This window comes from Lutjanus erythropterus, chromosome 17 (assembly GCF_056507025.1).
Source record: "Lutjanus erythropterus isolate fLutEry1 chromosome 17, fLutEry1.hap2, whole genome shotgun sequence".
Classification (NCBI taxonomy): domain Eukaryota; kingdom Metazoa; phylum Chordata; class Actinopteri; order Lutjaniformes; family Lutjanidae; genus Lutjanus; species Lutjanus erythropterus.
Genome location: NC_139333.1, coordinates 5,807,047 through 5,825,994, shown reverse-complemented (window position 1 = coordinate 5,825,994; position 18,948 = coordinate 5,807,047). Strand labels below are relative to the sequence as shown.

General features: G+C 39.4%; 1 protein-coding gene across 4 annotated transcripts in view; it reads right to left on the bottom strand.

Annotated features, from left to right (window-relative positions):
• abcc3 (ATP-binding cassette, sub-family C (CFTR/MRP), member 3) overlaps positions 1-18,948 on the bottom strand; it is a 63,861-nt gene that overhangs the window by 21,950 nt on the left and 22,963 nt on the right. For all 4 annotated transcript variants that reach the window (XM_084740694.1, XM_084740693.1, XM_084740696.1 and 1 more), the window contains exons 4-12: positions 17,247-17,384; positions 12,222-12,347; positions 11,870-11,931; positions 10,669-10,800; positions 6,128-6,376; positions 3,565-3,742; positions 3,262-3,423; positions 3,010-3,102; positions 1,201-1,404 (exon numbers count right to left, since the gene is read on the bottom strand). In XM_084740694.1, the coding sequence (XP_084596820.1) occupies positions 1,201-1,404; positions 3,010-3,102; positions 3,262-3,423; positions 3,565-3,742; positions 6,128-6,376; positions 10,669-10,800; positions 11,870-11,931; positions 12,222-12,347; positions 17,247-17,384 (1,344 nt within the window). The remainder of the gene's footprint in view (positions 1-1,200; positions 1,405-3,009; positions 3,103-3,261; positions 3,424-3,564; positions 3,743-6,127; positions 6,377-10,668; positions 10,801-11,869; positions 11,932-12,221; positions 12,348-17,246; positions 17,385-18,948) is intronic.

Below are 18,948 nucleotides of genomic sequence, written 5' to 3'. Positions count from 1 at the left end.
TGACTATTAGTGATTTCACAAACTATTAACACAATGAGATTTTTAATAGAATCACTACAGTGGGTAAAGACAAATTATATCTAGAACAGTCTGGTTAGTTCAGAAAATTAAATCACTTTATTGTAATGCAGTCTTTAAAACCATATCATGACATAACAACACCCAAAATCTATAACATCTAGTTTCATATCACTGTATTATATAATACTGATATTATATAAGCTTTAGTAATTAATGGTGATGAACCTCTAGAGAATTATTAAATCTGCAGCTACTCTCAGCTTTATGGAACTTTATGGTGAGTTTCAGCTCAGTGCGGCAACTTTACTTTTATCATTCATTCTCACAATGTTGTATTCAGTAGACAGACATTTAGCAGTTCGCTGATGATCATAGTGGAGCATTTAGCAGCTAAAGACAGATACTTCAATCAGGAGTTAAAAACAGGTAAAAGAGAGTGAATGTTGAACTTGATATGTCAGTGCTGTGTTTAAACTTTTTTTGTTTGTTTAAAAAAATTAGTTATTGCAGATTTAATGTGAATGATATATTCAGGAGGAGCAGCAGTGATACACCATAAGCAAGTAAACCTTAACAGTGTGACAGCAGCGGCACATGTCAGTGAGAATCATCATACGTCAGTAGAACAGCAGTGACGTACCACGAGCCACAGTGGAACATCAGTAAGAATTAGGGACTGGAAGATTCTTAATGGCCATGATGCCAAGATGCTGTCATATTTGCTTAATATTTAAGTATTGTTCATAAACAGAAACTTTTAGACATTAGAGGTTATTAACAAATCAAATACAAAATTAACCTGAATATTGTCTTCCATCTATAGTTTCTAAACAAAGGGGCTCTTTATCATCAGGTTTCTAAATAGTTTCTAATAAAGCTCCTTTGTATTTTTGGACTACCAGCTGGGCTTTCTGAACACTTGTTGAATTGTATTAACAGCTGTAAAACATGATTTATTAGCTTATGCAGGCTGCCTGGAGACAGTGGCAAAGAACAGTGCTGATGTTGTCATCTTCAGAAACAACACAATATGGAGACATTTTGCAGACGTTCACGCAGCCTGTTTGGATTTGCTGGGTCTAATTCAACTTCATACAACAAAACAGAATAAAAAAAAGGCTACAGCTGGTCGTGACATTCAGTTTCATATAACAAACTGAAAGAAAGCCAGCTACCTACCAGGAAGGGGGCACTGGTCCAGGCCATGGTGGACAGTGATCCCAGGTAGGCCGTCTTGCGCAGCGTGTTGAGCTCCTTCTGCCGAATGGCCAGGACCTTTTCTTTGAAGGAGTTCTCCCAGGCGTACAGCTTCAGGACTTTGATGCCGTTCAGGATCTCGTTCATCAGCTTGATGCGAGAGTCCTTGTACTGCATCTGCTCCACCTGGGAGACAGGAAGACAAGAACCTTGACCTTTCTCTGTGAATTGATACACTAATCATGCACCAAAAACAGAGAAAAGTGGACCAAAGTAACTTCTTTTGAAGGACTGCATGGATACAACTCGACCTGCTGTTGGTATCCAATTTTGTCTTACAACAGTCAAACCGGTTTTGCTTGGTCATTCCTCTTGTTCATACTGGTCATTAAAATATCTTCTGATCTGCTTCCAATGTAAAGGATGAGGAACAAAACTGTTCCATACAAAAATGTATTCAAAACCTCAACTTCATTAAGTTTCAGCAGACTGACTTTAGTCAAATCAAGAGGCTTAAGTTACAGTGTTTTTTACTATGAATTTCCCTCTCTGTTTTCCCCGAATACTGTTTCCTGCTTAAGCTGAAGTGGGTAATAACAACAAAACTAGGTCAAACCCTGGTATATGGATGTATCATGTACAGTATGATATGCTAGAGAGTTTTTAATTTGCAAGAAGGTCTTTTAAATTAAAATAGATACAGGTGGCGTGGACATATCCATGATCCGCATTGAAGGTGCTTTAAACGATGTGTTGAGTATAAATACCTCTTTGAATGCTTGTACTGTAGCTCGTGAACCATCTGTGAGGTCCGTACCAAAATGTCCTGCATGAGTATTAACAAAGCTTTGTTTATGCTCGACACAGTGTGCCCAGCGAGCACAAAGGTGTCTGCACACTAGAAGTGACGTCACTGTGTATTTTTGCATCAAGAATTACAGCTGGTTCATACGACATGCATTAGCAGCCCGCCTGTGTCATTACCGGTAGGCTTTTATTTTGGTGGCCATATTGACCGTTTAGAGCAGCCACACAGCCTGCAGTCACATTTCATCTAGAAGAGATCAAAGTGATCGGTTGACAGTCATATCAACCTGGGCTGCAACTTTATTTTCATAGTCAATTAATTGGTTGATTATTTTCTCTATTTATCGATTAATAGTAGTTTGTTTTTAAGTGTCAGAAAATGGGGAAAAATATTCAAGATATTCAGATTACTGTCAGAGAAGAGTAAAAGAACCAAAAAATATTCACATTTAAAGAGCTGAAATCAGAGAATTTTCACCTTTTTTTTCTTAAAAGAATTGCTTAATTATCAAAATAGCTGATGATTAATTAAATAATCAAGTAATTATTGCAGCTCTAATATCAACATTATATCAGCAACATGACAACCTTCACAACAGTTTAATTTACTTGTAGCCAAGACAAGGGAATTTCATATAAAAAGACTGTAGCTTTGGAAGATATCCACTTCATTTTTTGAATTGGACTGCTGAAGCTTCATATTCACTTCAGATGACTTGTACAATACATTTTTGAGTTTATGTTGAAATTGCATTATGAAGGAATCTCTCCATGGTGAACATGAAAAGACAGAATAATTATAACACGCAAAACTAGTTTATTAAATACAGATATACTGGATGCTACACTGCGAATGTATGCAAAATCACATAAAAAGTTCAAAATGATGGTTAATGCAATGAACGTCTGTTTTTATGCACTTATGTGTAAAACAAAAATATGAACATGAAACATCAAAAAAAGTTGTGGTTTCACTGTTCACACCTGGTATGCTCGCGTCTTCATGGCAATGACAGCATTAAAAGGGATCAGCATGACCATGACAGCCACCCCAGCCAGCACAGATGGACCGAGGTTCTGTAAAATACAGCAGTCAGTCAATCAGTGCAAATAAAACTCAACATAAATACAAGGATTGGGTAAAAGTCACCCGTGTTCAGTAAATGTATACATATAAACAAAACATGGAGGGAAACACCTTGTCAAAACCGTCAGTTTATTCATTTGTGCACTTACCTGCCAAAGGAAATAAAGTGCCAAAACAATCTGAAGAGGAGCAGACCACAACATGTTGAGGAAGGTGGTGAGGTCCATGAACCTCTGTGCGTCCACAGACATCAGGTTGACTACTTCTCCCACCGTGGATGAGCGCTTGGCAGCGTTAGTTATCACAAGTGCCTGTAGAACAATGATGAAATTCTACTAAACACCGTTGTGAATTTCTTTTCTGTAAAGCATACTGGTCTTTTTTAGAGTTAGTTCATTTGTGCATGTTAACACCACAGTCGGGAAACTAAGAACTGAGAATTTTGTGCATACCTTCCTGTAGATAGCTCCTATGACAGCTGTGCGGACATTCATGCCAGTTACAAAACAGTATTGAAAGTGATGGTGGAGGATGAGAGTCTGCAGGACGGCTGTGAAGAACATCAGGAAGGCTAGCGAGTAACCCCACCAATCAGGAACACCTTTCTGTTTTGTGAACGAAATCAGCATCCTAGAAGAGCGATGAAAAGGGAACAGTTCCTTTAGATTAAACACACAACACTAGACCAATCTGAAAACAACTGTGTTGAGATTGTGACTCTAAATTGTTAAGTTTCATACAGGTGGTTATAAATGTCTTATAATCTCACAATAAATGTCTTTATGATGCTATTACTAACACTTATACAGTCTCAACGCAATGTTAATTAGCATTTTGTGAGGGCCTTATTACCTATTAACTAATGCTTATTACAAAACAGCACAAGTTAGCAAAAACATGAAATCATGAGATTATGGCATTTTAACTTCTTTACTGTTTTAGCTCCAGCTTTTACACTGTACTGTACAGAGAAAATCAGGCTATGTAGTTATAGTGATGATATTGTAAAACCATCTTATTTGGATGTAGAACAACAACAGGGTTGAAGTGTATTCAAAGCTTTAAATAACTTAGCTAAAAAACAATTAGTCACTTAATATTTGACATGGAGAAGTTCTTCCATGCTTCTACTAAATTATGGCTCAACAACTCAACTACTAACACCTTATACACCTGCTGTAGACAGCCTGCAATGACCTGGCATTAACCTGCAGAAGACTGCAGTAAAGCTTTACACAGGGACTAGAAGCAGAGGACACCTTTTCCAGTCTCTTTTCATGGCTTCCATATAAACTTTCAGTGAAGTCTGAAAATAGCACTGGTTTATGAGACACAGTCTGGCCTCTCTGCACTCACAAGAACTTTTGACCCCCTAATACCACTTTAAAACCAAGCATGCAGTAGACAAAGCAACTCTTCCCAGATGAATTATTTAGAATTTCTCACATCGGCAGACACATTAACAGTCTTGTTGTCCCCGTGCAGTAAGGTCAGCACACATCATTTGTATGCCCTCCCAAGATCAAGATTTCATCTGTGGCTTGTTTCAAACATGCTGATTCTTATCAGATTCAAATAGGCAGCAATATTTTTATCAGCCTTTGCTAGTGTGCAGCAACATGTTGTTGATACTTCTGACTACACAGAAATTACAGTCAGGGAATGTTTTCTGACAAAATGTCATCTGTGGCTACTTTGAGCCTGGTTTCCACTGCATGATATGGCTCCTTTTAGTACCAGGGACCTTTATTGATTTAGTTTTTTCATTGCAGACTGTACCCTTCTTTTCAAACACACAAACAGCGGAGAAATGAAGGACATCGAGGGGATGGTGTTCTTGACTCTGTACGTGGTTGTTTGTCACAGCAAGGAGACAAACTTTGTTTCAGAAATATCTGCATTCAGCAAGACAACAGACTGCCGACAGAAAACAGTCATAAGGTCAGGGCATTCAGATGAAGTTGCTTAATTAAGCCAGTTAAGCCAGTCCGTGTAGTTTAGCCTAAGTAGATACAATGTAGATATAAGGCCAGGTCAAGCTTGGGGGAGTGTAGGATTTAAAGCCAGCTTAAAGGTAAACTTTTTTTGTCCCATATGTGGAAGTATCTCTGTAAGACTCTACTGGCTGCAAAAATAATATAATTTAGAATCTTAAATGATGGATTATCATTGCAATGGATAGATTTATGATGTTTTTTTTCCTGACAAATAAAGTGAGGATCTTTACCAGAAAATGAGACAAAAGGATTGCTTCTACTGCAAACAATGATGACACTATTACATCTGGAAGAAGTAGCAGGAATATTGCATTTAATTCTTCCTTATGTTTGTCTCCGTTGTGTCAAATTGGTTAAAATGGCTCGATTTAATCACATACAAAGCATCTAGCAGAGCGCTAATCATGCACTCATTTTTTGAACAGAGCAGGAGCAGTACTACATTAGTCAGAGCTTTCACAACGTCTTTCCAAAGAAAGGAGACAAGTTAGATCTACATTTGTAGTCTATTAATATAACATGGGTTTAATATCATCGTAGATCAGGGTTGGCTTAAGAAAATTATCTGACAGACAGCTGTAACATCAGACAAAGTAGAATTACATTTATGCTAAATTCATCCATTTTCCCTTCGGCACCAGTAACACAACAGATATCAACGTAACAAAATACATACAGGAAAACTATGTGGTCAGACATTTCTGATGCCTTATCTATACATGGAGATAAGGCTTTCAAAGATCATCTGCTACCACTACATTTTACTAGAATATTAAAGGAAACATTCTGTATTTACATAGTGACTTTGCATCCTCAACAAGGACAGTATTCATTTTAAATAAAGACAGCTACTATACTTGGATAAAGAAAGCCTGCATGCAAAAACCAAAACACAATATGCAAAAATAAAATAGTATTTTAGAACACTGGAACAATAGTAGTTTGTTGGTGTTGGAGACTTGCAAATACGGCGTAGCACAGAAAGCAGGCAGTAGCAACATGTGGCCTTTCCTCTTACCTGAGGAGCTGAGGGTTAACGAAGGTGATGACGTCCTGCATGAGCTTGAAGCCCGAGCCAATCAGAAAGTAGGGTCCAAAGGCTCTGATGAGGGCTCGCAGGAAAGACGGCTGGTGAGGAGCAGCTTTCTGATTGGACAGCAGCACTTCTACCTCTTCTGGGCTGCTTTCATCTCCTCCTCCTACGATGTGGTTGGTGGTTGACGGCGGGGGCTTGGAGTACACAGCCTGACTGGACAGATTCTGTTCACTGGAGAAGTAGAAATGTGGGAGGTTGTTTGGGACAGAAAAGAGACAGAGGGAATCACATGAGTAAAGTGAACTCTCATTGTAAGTAAGTAAGACAACCAACCATTTTTTAAAAATATTTCTGGGCAGGAAAAAATCCTATCTTGATTTGAAAAATCACTATTAATTTCCTACAAAACTATTAGCAGCTGTTTTCAATAAAAAAAAAAAATCAACTGTATTCAGCCTGCCCAACACAAAACAGCAGGCAGGCGAATTTAGCAACTAGCTTATGGCCAGCGGCTAAAAAGACAAATATTTGCTGGACATGGTGCAGACCTAAACAAAGCTAAAATCAGACAGAACACTGTACCAGGAGACTGAAAATATGACTTCAAATGAATATTAATTTCGCTACATAACTGCTGGATGTGTAAATACACAACACTTTGCTAGCATGTTGTGCTGAGTAATTCTACCAAACATATTCACCCAAAAAATCAGCAGCAGATAGGCAGTCAGTTAAGACAGCTAATCTATTTAATTCATCTGACTGAAAGGAGAGGAACAGCTCAACAGCTAACTCAAAACTTTTAATGATCTGTCACGGTTTACACTAGAGCTGCAACTAGTTATCTGTTTTCCTTGATTCATCCATTTATACAGTTTGGAGTGGAACCATTATAATCAAGGAGTGTGATTAACACAATGCGCATGGCTACTTTGGTTGGCAAGGAAAAGCCGCTATTTTTTAGTTCCAGCAGGGAACCAGCTTTTCGGATTCCAAACCAGTTCTCTTTTGGTCGAAATGCTCCAACCGGTTCAAAATGAGGTGAATGAACCACAATGTGCCATGTTGGTGGTAAAGGGCTATAATCTTTTTTAGCTCCACATTATAGCACATACTTTTTATACTTCATCAGTTATGAACCCCTTTGGCAAAATGTAAACCACTGCATGAGGAAATAGTAATACAAACACTGCAGAACCCATCGGCTATTATCTGATGACGATTTAACCTCTGGGCTAAACAGCCAATGTTTTGTGGCTTCTGGTATGCCCAGCGGATATCCAGATAACTTGATAACATGTATCAGGACCAAGACTTCCTCTTCTGGGCGCCACCATTGTTTACAGACCGATTAGCAACTTCAGATGCATATGAATGCAGATTCATTTTAAAAAAGCTAATAAAAACTAAAATATTATGCTCCAAAACTGCATTTAGGCCAATGTTTTTTTTGCTGTCTACACACACTGTTTACCTGAATGCAACCACAGCTTGCTCAAATGTGATGGTAAACTTGGACAACAATCAGACTACAAACAAAAAAGAGCACGTCCAACACCAAAGTCTTGTCCTCTGTCCACAGATTCTGCATTCATATGCAGATATCTACAGATTATGTTAGACCTGACTGATTGTGGGTGTGGCTGCATTTGTTAAATCTGTTCAGAAGAATGTTCATGCTCCAAGTTTTCAGTGAAAGGAATGTTTGCAAACTACACAAAATCTATTCTAATACCAGCTTAAAGTGCAGGAGTCGGATTCCAGCAGTGAACTAATTGGCAAGTACAGTTCAACAGGACCACTGTGATGGAATTCAGCTTAACACCAAACAGGTTTCCAGAGCACAAGTGAAAAGGCCTAAACAAGCTTTGCCATATCATTTTACGTGTCGTTCTCAGTGAGTAAGTACAATGAAACTCTGATGGGGAAACTGCGGCACAGAGAGGAAGCAGCCGGGAGGTCAGAGTTCACCAGGCTTGTCGAGTGTGTTTGTGCCTGAAATTTCCTTTTCACTACTGCACTTGTGTTCTTAGTGACCAAGGTAAGTAAACTCTTTTCTCTAGGATGTAGCTGAACACACTTGAACAGTGGAATGCAATATTGCAGCATATTATACAGAGCAGTGGGAGATGGATTTAATCCTTTAAGGCTCCAACAGTAAAAAACATAAAGTTACTCCACAAACATGCAGAACACATGAGAACAACAATGTCACAAAAGAAAGCAATTCATTATACTGTAGATTCTCTTTTGTGTCTGCAAACAGGTAGCTATCCTGCTGCAAACGTTACAAAAACGCTCATGGTTACTCTTGTGCAACAAGGGGTGAACATAAGTCAGCACACACACAGAGCCCTGCTTGTTAAGACAACATCCTCTCCCCTCTCCGTTCTGACAAGGAAGTAGAAGGTGGGGCAGCTGACTATGACAAGATTTGGACTTTAGAATTAGCTTACAGTTGCTTATTTGAGACCACAAATCTGTAGTCTCATTCAGTAACTTTACATGCACTCAAGTAACCTGATTAGTGTCCACTTTCTCCATTAACCAGATATCTAAACATGATTTTAAGGAGAAACACGATTAACACAGCTTGAATTCTACTTTAGAAACCAGATTTTTGCCAACAACGAACTCATCCTACTGTACTAGCAGTACTGTGTAACAGTATTAAAGTGTATGTGTGTGTATTAGAGCATGATATATTTTATTCCTCTATGCCATGGAGCTGCATTGTTTTCCAAAAACTATTAAAAACTCATCAGTGAGCCACACTGCTGCACTGGATGACATGTTCCTTCACTACCATGAACACACACACTGTGGAGTATATTGGAAACTGCTGGATGCACTGATGGCAGCCAGTAGGAAAATTTTAACATATCACCAAACTCTAATACACTGTTCTGCTACCATAAATGCTTGCTAAAGCACCAAATGTATATTACTCCGCGCCTGAAAGTAGTCACCAGCAAATGCAGTATTTCCTGTTTGGGCGAGATTTGCTAAAAACTACAGTGAAGGGCTTTTACAAAGATAATGAGCCCCTCTGGGACAATTAAACTATATAATTATGACCCGTTTTTAAAGTTTTGCATCTTCAGTAGGATCCAGTGAGCTGTGGCAGGAGTGAGAAAAGAGAAAGATGAAACGAAACATCATTACTGTTAACTGTATTCAAGATAGGAAAGTCAGTTTTGGTTAATTTGGCTTGTCCACCTGCCAACTGGTTAGTAAATGTTTAGATTTTTCCAGCCACTTAATAAATTACCATTGTTTGCTGGTGGGTGAAGGAAATCTTCCAGTCACCTGCCTATTTCACCAACATTTAGCTGGTGGCTGGTGCTAATTTTGAGCCCAATGACACCCAACTGATCAGGTAATTTTTGAGGAAAAAAAACAAAAAAAAAAGCCTAAAAATATGAAAAATAAGAGTCTGTCTGACATGTGCTGGACAGCTCTGCTTGAGGAGCACAGCAGACTGCATCTTCCTGTCAGCACTGATGAAGCGACAGGTAGTTACCTGAGGAAAGCTGGACACCACCTGACGACATCTTCTCATGGCTAAAGGCTACAGTCATAAGTAAGTGACTGAGAATGTGAGCATCTAGATTAGATAGTGTTTAATTGTGATGTAGCTTTCGTTTGTGAGAGCTGTCGGTGTTCAGAGCTGGCTTGTCTGCCCTGGCTAGCTTGACTTTTAGCTCATCCTTCTTTTTTTCAAAGTGTTTTTCAACGTATTTAGTCAGGGTAGCTCTTGATGTTGAGGTGCCAACGAGCCCGGGTGCTTGTTCTAATGTGGTACACCATAGTGTTAACACTGCTACTAAAGTGAAGAGCAGCATCACACAATTTACACTTCATTTTGTTGTCTTTCTGGAGCAAATGTACCCACACAAAGCTCATTTTTTTACCTCAGACTGTGAGCTAGTGAAGCCATTAGCAGGGTAGCTTTGTTCAAAATGCACAACAGGTCAATAATCAGCATTATCCACCTCCATATTTAGCACTCTGTGTGTTTGTATGCAACTTAACCTATAGGCCGCTCAAAAAATATTCCTTATCAAAGATAATTTAATTCAAAATCAGACTACAACTCAAACTGAAATAAATAAGAACTAATATCTTTCTACAGACCGACTCACAGCAGTGCTTTAGTACAGAAGCTCCAACCAGGAAAAACAAAACAAAATGAAAACTTTGTGAAGCTTCAGCATCATATGTCAGCAATAAACCCTTACACAATAAGCCATGGTTCCAAAATTTGCTATCAGATAAATCTGATTATATACCAGCTGTGCATTTTACAGTATCCAGGTTACAGCAGGTCTCCAGTTTCCTGCTTTAACCTGATCACTCCTGATAACCTGCTGTCTTTGTATGTCAACGTCTGTTTTAATACACTGTGACACAAACTACAGTTATCATATAAGAGATACAAACATACTGGACAAACATTCAGTTTGTGTTTTATATTTCAGAAATGTCATCCGTTCCTCCTGCCTCGTCTTTTACAGACCTACCTCTTGGCTTTGTTCTGCTCCTTCTCCCACTCTTTGAGGAGTTTGGGCACCATCACCTTGGAGCTGTCCCGCTTGTTCAGAGACCACAGGTCTTTGGCCTCCAGGGGCATTTTGTAGCCTTTAATGGCCATACTGAGAGAGAGAAATGGCAGCTTAATTCAATCTGGTACATTAAGCAATTCAACACTAACAAGTGTAATTACTGAAAACAAATGAGACATTAGAAACTAAAGTCAGAGACAACTCAGTAAAAATGGTCTCCACAAAGACACTTAATTGAGTTTCCTGTATTTGCCAATTGTCATTATGTACTAGTGGATCGGATTTCACCGGAAATTGCTTCAATGTATTTTCCAGCACAAGGGGAGATTGGCTTACAGAAGAAAACAAAAAGAAGACGCTCTCTTCCATTAGAAAAAGAGCAATGCCCTGTTTGTTGCCAGAATGGAAAATAACAGAGCATCTCATGTGAGACAGAGGTTACCATCAACTCAAACACGATCTCACATGTTTACAGTAATTATCAAGGCTGAATTCCACGATTATTCTGTATGTTGGTGTTGGAAAACTTAATCATCCCATCAGTAGGGAAAACAATAATGTGATTTATACTCACAAATACTGTGGAAAGCCCCAAACTGTCAAACTTTACTGCCATCAAAGCATAAATAAGCCAGAAAATATTCACATTGAAGAAGCTGTAGTCAGAGTATTTGACGTTTTTTTTCTTTAAAAATTACTCGAACCAATTAATCAATGATCAGAACCGGTGGTGATTAATTTAATGATAAATTAATAATTCATTAACCGATTAATTGTTGCATGTTTTTTTTTTTTTTTTTAGGAATTTAATACTGAACAGAAGATCCATGCACAAAAGAACTGTAATTACTTTGCATTTACTATGAAAGAAAATCACCATTAGGGCTGCAATTATTTTCATTATCAATAAATCTGCTTATGAGAATTAATCTTTTAGTCTATAGAATGTCAAAACATGTGAAAAATGCTCATCACATTTTCCCAGAGGCCAAAGCGACATCTTCAAATTGCAAATCCTCACTTTTAAGAAGGCTGGCACCTTTCGATCAACTGATCAATTAATCAACTAATCACTGCGGCTCTAATCACCACACACACACAACAAAGAGTGTGTTTTTATGGATGTTGGGTGCAGTGGCAGAGAGCAGAGTGAACCCACCTCGTGAACCACCAAAACGTCAGGGTGGAGAGAAAACCTGCTGTGCTTTCAGGGCAGGGATTCTGAGACGAAATTGAAAAATGTGCAGAAAAATAGGCCAGAGAGGTTAAACAAGGATAAGGATACTCGTGTGAGCAGCCACTAACAACCGTGTTCTGTGTGTGCGTGTGTGTGAATGAGTGTGTGACTTGCTTTAACCAGCACAGAGCACACACTCAGACTTCCAACCGCTCAGAACAGTGAACATACAATGTCAGCAGGAATATAAGATATGTAGCATACAACACACACACACACACACACACATGCTTCATGGATTGTGCACTACACTGCAGCAGGATGTGTGACTCACAGGGTCTGTGACAACGTTGGAGAATAGAGGAGGTTTCTCATTGAAGCAGCAGAGGATGAGCTCACAGACCACCAGGCCGAAGTAGAAGTAGAACGTGGTGAATCGCAGCTTGTCGCTCACTTCACTCTGAAATGTCAAACAAGGACACACAAACAAAGAGGTGAGTTCAGACAAACAGCTGCAAGCATCCACAGCTAAGCAGTGTGTTTTATATACAGGCAAATTCGTCATTAACTTTATAACAGTTTTCCCCAAAGCCCAGTGCTGAAATGTATTCTTTTTAAATGATACTCATGTCTGAATGGCATTCTTTTTAAGTGGAGGGAAGATCATGACATCAACAGAACAAAAAACAACATTAAGACTGAAAAAAATAGCAGGAATTGTAGTATTCTAAGAGTGTAGAGCAGGGTCCAAGGTTAGCACCAGCCACCAGCCAAATGCTGGTAAAATATGCAAGTGACTGGTGGATTTGCTTCACTCACCAGCCAAAAAAAACAATGGTAATCTATTAGGTGGCTGGTACAATTTAAACAATCACTACTAGCCATTTGGCAGGTGGACAAAATAGTTCATTTTGAGCCCTGAGGTTGTGTCATAGCAGTGCACTGTGCCAAATTCAACACTCTGTATGCCAACAACAAAACATTAACAGCTGATATTTAAAAGGCAATGTTAACTATGTTCATCATCTTAGATTAGCATGCTAACATTTGCATACACAAAAACACAAAGTACAGCTGAGGTTGGCGGGAATGTTCTTAGTTTTGCAGGCATATAGTCTAAAATTTTTGGTCCCCTCTTGGAGAACCATGGTGGTCCAGACTTTCGAGCCATTACATCCAACAGTTGTTGACATATTTCAACAACACTTGAACATTTTTTTTACTTAAGCACCTAAAAGTGCAATAAATATTTTCTTTGAAAACATAAAAATTGTGTGAGAGAATCGTGATCTCTCTTCTGAGGGAGAAAAATTTGTATTTTAGCAAAAATCATGTTGGCCATCTTTACACACAGTCTGGACTAAAGTGGTGGATCGGCCCAAAGACCAACATTGCCCTCTCTACATCCATGCAGCTAGGACTGCCTAAAAAAAGATATTAAGACCGAAAAAGAAATAACATCAGCATGCTAACATGCTCATACAATGTCAATGCTGATGTTGAACAGGTAATGTTAAATATGGTCAGTATCATGATAGTAAGGCTGTGTTTTAGCAAGAATCTGTGATCCGAAATGGAACAATGAAAACATACAACAACACTGCTATTTAGTGTTTGGACAGAACACAAAAGAACCACTGCCACAAGTCTTCACATGCATTACAATATCATGAGAACAGATACAATATCACAAAACATAATACTGCAATGCTGTATTATCAACTGTGGCAAACCTGAATTTCTGCACTAAATTTTACCTAAATTTCATGGCAAAGCGCTGCACCAGTGACTAAAAGCACAAGCAACAAGGAACAGAGCTTGATCCATGTTGTTCTATCAATTCAGGTTTATTGGGGAAATGAGCTTACTGTGTAAACACCTTAATCAAACTATATCAGCTTATTCTGCACATTCATAATAGTTTAGATGTTTTCATGCACGCAAATCTGCTAAAAGTCAACTTCCATCCATTCATTTCATCCAACAACAACAACACACACACACACTGGGAAGTCACACACATTTCTTCCTTCCTCTGCACCCAAACATCATATTTGTGCATGGGCTAATTTTCTGGATCAACGTGATTACAGCAGCACAGGTCTGCAGTACCCTGGCTGACCTCCACACATGGCTGCTTGGTTGACCGCCGGCCTTCCTCCCTTACACTCTGACTGACTGTCTGCCTGCCTGGCTGAGGCTCTGTCTACACGCCTGTCTGCCGCCTGCATGACTGTCTGGGGTCAGCCTTCCTTTAATTAACAAAGCTGCCACAAAAACTAATCAATAAGACTTTTATATGTGAATTCTTGAAGGTGCGTTTTGGTTTGAGGTATGCTCAAGAGCTAAAAGCTTTGAGGAAAAATACCAAACGCTATCAGTCATGTGTCACAGAGAAACTGTAATTCAACAGTGACTTACCTGTGGCACCATTTAGACACACCTTTTGCATTCATTGACATACACCTGCAGGCTCGATAGGCGTAGTCTGTTCCACCAGTTCCACCCGCACATGGATTTGATGAACAAATATGTGGTATTTTAGCCTCACAGCGTTGTACATATAGAACATTTTTCATGTCAAATGGAGATTTATTTGCCACTTTTTTACATGCTCCTCTACATTAAGGCCACCATAAAAACCACGACAAAGGCGAACCACATTAGCGCCACGAAGGAAAGGTCCAAAAGAACCCTCTGAGGGGCTTTAGCCATAAATCAGATTATCCTTCACACATACTGTAGAAACATGATTATGGACCTATGTAAATACGTTAATCGGATAGAACATAACAGACTTCAATACAATACTTTGATTATTGACCATAATCCAATCATTACATGCATGTTAGCACAGCCACTAACAATATAATAGAGACAAGCAAGTGCTATATAAAGCAGAGATCAAAACAGCAATGTGAGTTTTATGTGTGAACACAAATGCCCGCATCGGTTGCTCCAGACTTAAAGGGAGAATTAACCACTTTTTATGTGGATGTCCAGTCAAGGTTGATGGTAAATGTAGTCAAATGAAGGAATAAATTCCTCTGTGTGTGCTATACTGATAGAAAACTTAGTTATTTTGTTGCAAAATCTGTTGTTCTTCCTGAATCCAATGATGTCACGATGATGTAAGGAAGAACTACAGGCAATTTCAGCTTGGATTTCTAGTGTCCAACTCCAAGGAGGCTATGATATTACGGCAACATGGACATGGATCCGTGAGCAGGAAAATTCAGTTTTCTCAGTCAGTATAGTAACACTGACAAATTTATTGCTGTTATTACTATAACTACATTTGCCATCAGCACTGACTGGATGTCCACAAGAAAAGGGCAGAAGTTTCCCTTTAACCTTGCCAGATTCCTGGTCCAAAGTCCGGGTGAGCCACATGTGCAGCTCATTGTCCAGAGGGAGCAAGTGAGTGTGTTCTGATGTTTCACGGTGTGCAGCTGTTTCATGCTTTTTTTCTGCTTGCCTGTGTATCACTTTCCCCTCTTTCATTGATCGTTTTCATTTTCATATAGATGCCAATCAATATCAGCCTACATTAGTAGTATTTTTCAACCTCATGTTTTACAGGACAAACCCTTTTACAATGTAAAAGGGTGCAGCCAGTTAAAATTAGTGGTGTCCCGATCCGATATTGATATCGGATATCGGTCAGATATCAGCCAAAAAACGAGTATCGGATTTTATCGGACTGCATCTAAAATCTCTGATATAAATGCTCCGATAAGTCATAATTACAGTTGACTTCTCTTCCTACACCTGCACGCTCTACAAGCACCACCCCTCACCTAAACCATACAAAATATTTCAAACACGTGACGTAATGTGAAAGGGCAAATTCTGACAATATCCTGACCTGATTTTCAGGATTTTCTTTGGAGTTCATACGTTAAAACGGCTATTCACAAGCAAATTTTTTAGCTAATTGTTGCCTACTTACACATTCAGCAGACACAGAACAACATTAGCATCAGAGAGTGAAACAAAACAGTAAAGCTGTCACCTGGAAAATGATAAAAGATGCTAAAACACTTTGTATTCAATTCTCTGTTGCTTCATCACTATAATTAGCCTTTTCCAAACATATATGCTGGCTTGGCTTTACCTGCTTTGACTCAGCTCATCAGCACAGCACGGCAAGTATTTTACATGACAAAATGGCTACCCACTTGAAAGTGTCTTTTTAACTAGAGATGAGCTTAGCTGGAGTCAAGCAGTTGTAAAATGGTGGATAAACATAAAAGTAAAAGTAAACAGCAAAATCAGGAAATGTTGCGTTTTCATCAGCAGTGACTTAATCAACTCCTGTATGACTCAAAGTGAACATGAAACAGTAAAATAAAGCAGGTATCTGAAAGTAGAAACAGCGACGCAGGAGAGAAACTTCAAACCACAAAGATTCCACAGGCGGTCACAGGTTGACCACAGTTGACGACACGTCACCAAAAGCCGCTGGACAGATCGGGGACGCTTTGGCCCTACTCCAGAGAAAGTGCAGTTTGGACAGGACTCTGTACAACTTGGCACATTAAAAGTGGTAATGGAAATGAAAATCATGGCAAAAAGTGTCAGTGGAAAAGCCCCATAAGTAACCCCATTCACATACAAATAGTGATGCGATCCAGTGTTAACATAAAGACTTGATTATAGCAGTTTTAAGGTAACCTTGTTTGCATGAAAACAACACTTCCCAGCCTTTGTAGTAGAAATGTTTAAGAGGTCACTAATCACTTTGCTCCAAAAAGAAGGGGACTTATTTAGGAGCCTTGTAATTCCAGTAGATTAGAGTCCTGTCCAGGAGGCCAGAATTCTGAGCACCTAGCCAAGTTGTCACCTGCGTCAGTGGTATTTAACATCAATTTGTGCTATAGGGCTACTTCTGATACATATTTTACATTTTCTACATTGTCTCCATCTCTTACATTATAATGCATATTCTTATCTTGCTGCCTGCAGGCTTTCTTTGCTGTTTGCAGCACCTCCGTTAGTGAGTTGTGCAGCACTAGACGTGAGATAAGTGTGCTAGAACAACAGGCCTACTATTCCCTCTCCGCTTTAGTGGCGCCCTGGATTGACCCCTTCAAAACATCCACTCACTGTAAGCTCTAAACCAACTCCTGAGACAACAAGAGGGGGGTGGGAGTGGAGGCAGAGCTGACTGATGAAGTATTCTCAAACGTCAAGAGGAGGATAAGAGGCAAAGGAGCGAAGAAAATGGGAAAGAAAAACAAGAGCAAAGATAGCGTGAAGTACAAGTTGAGGCAAGAAAATTAGGGATATCCGAGGGAAATGTTGAGCAGGAGACGAAAGAGCACCAGACGATAAAAAAAATGTATGATGTTCTCACCTGGCTGGAGGCCTGCAGGATCTTGGAGCGGAAAGGCACGATGGCACACAGCACAGACAGGAACCAGAAGATGAAGAGGACCCCTGAGGACTGAACCCCACGTAACCTCTCAAACTGGATCAGAAACGTGGCCAACAGCTGAGAGAGAGGAGGAAGTGGGGATATTACATGGAGAGAGGAAAAAGGAATGGGGGGTGGGGAGGGAGGGTGGTGGAGGGCAAGACTGAGTTAGATTAGCCAAGACAGAATCACAGAGGGCATGTGAGGTGAACCACAGTCTGACTGGGTCAGTCTTTCATGCTGACTGTTGATATAAAATGCTGGGTTAGACGGGTTTAGCAGTAGTTTTCTGGCTTTTTTGTAACCCAATGTGGCCCTCAGGGGAACAATGGACATCAAACATGCTGCTCTGAATGATTTTAGCCTAGATTTTAGGTACTGCTATGATGCTAGCTAATGCAGTTTTTGAGTAGTGTGTCCAAACTGAAATAGTGACACACACCAGACAAAATGCCTTCAAATTACACTTGTTTTTTATGTGCTGTTAATGGACACTCCATAATCCAATGTACAGAGGAAATGGAGGAGACACTCATATTGACACATGTGGGTGCTGGTGAGGCGGCACCAGAAAAATCACAGAAAAAGAAATCACAGAAGATCTCTTTGTAAAGTAAAATGGGGGTGACATTCCAAAGTAAACTGACAAAGCATGTGGATTTTTTTTGTATACTAACTGCTAAATCAGACAGTAAACTATGACGACTAGTATGCAGTACATACTGTATGGAATTAGCATGGATTTGGGACACACCATAAGAAGCTGCGGCTTGCTTAGGCAGGCACAGCAGTGCTTTAAAGGTCCAGCATGTAAGATTTAGGGGGATTTCTTGGCTGAATATGACAGAAATGGAATAGAAAATTCATCAGTATGTTTTCATTACTGTTTAATCAAACGGAAATAAGAATACTTGTGTTTCAATTATCTTAGAATGTGACAGACAAATGAATGTGACAAACCAAACACTATCTATAGAAACAATTTGTGTGTCCACCATATCCTACACACTTGAAAGGGGAGGGTGAGGTGAGTGGTATTTGGTTGGTTTCAATCACAGACAGCAGAATAAGTGGATGGACCTTCCAGGTCTAATAAGTGAAGCCAATGCAGTCCAACTGTATGGAGTCTTACGAGGAAAATTACTCTACTTCGGACTAGATTTATTACCTAGAACAGTTTTGTAATAACTTTATGGTCTCAATCACTAGTTTTAAATCTTCTTCTATACAGCACGATGTTCCATTTAGAGTAAAATAGATGATACAGTAGGGTATGCTTCAGGGTGGAGCTACCATGTGATTGACAAGTCATTCTCAGTGAATCCGTACAGTGGAAGACACAGAGTTCACGAAACCCAGATCAAACTGTCAAACTAGGCAGTGCTGATCAAATATGCATCAAGATTCTGTTACTACATTTCTCGCTTAAAATGCTTTCAGAAATATATTACTGTGCTGTTTAGCTGTAACATGAAATTGCCATCCAGCAGACCGCCATTATTTCCTTCTGAGCCATAATGCCAAACTTGAGGCTTCAAAACAGTAGTCCACAAACCAATGGGTGGCATCATGATGGCTCTGCCCACTAGTTATTCTATTGTCTATGGCTGCAAACTTCAACTTCATTGCAGGTATTTCGTCA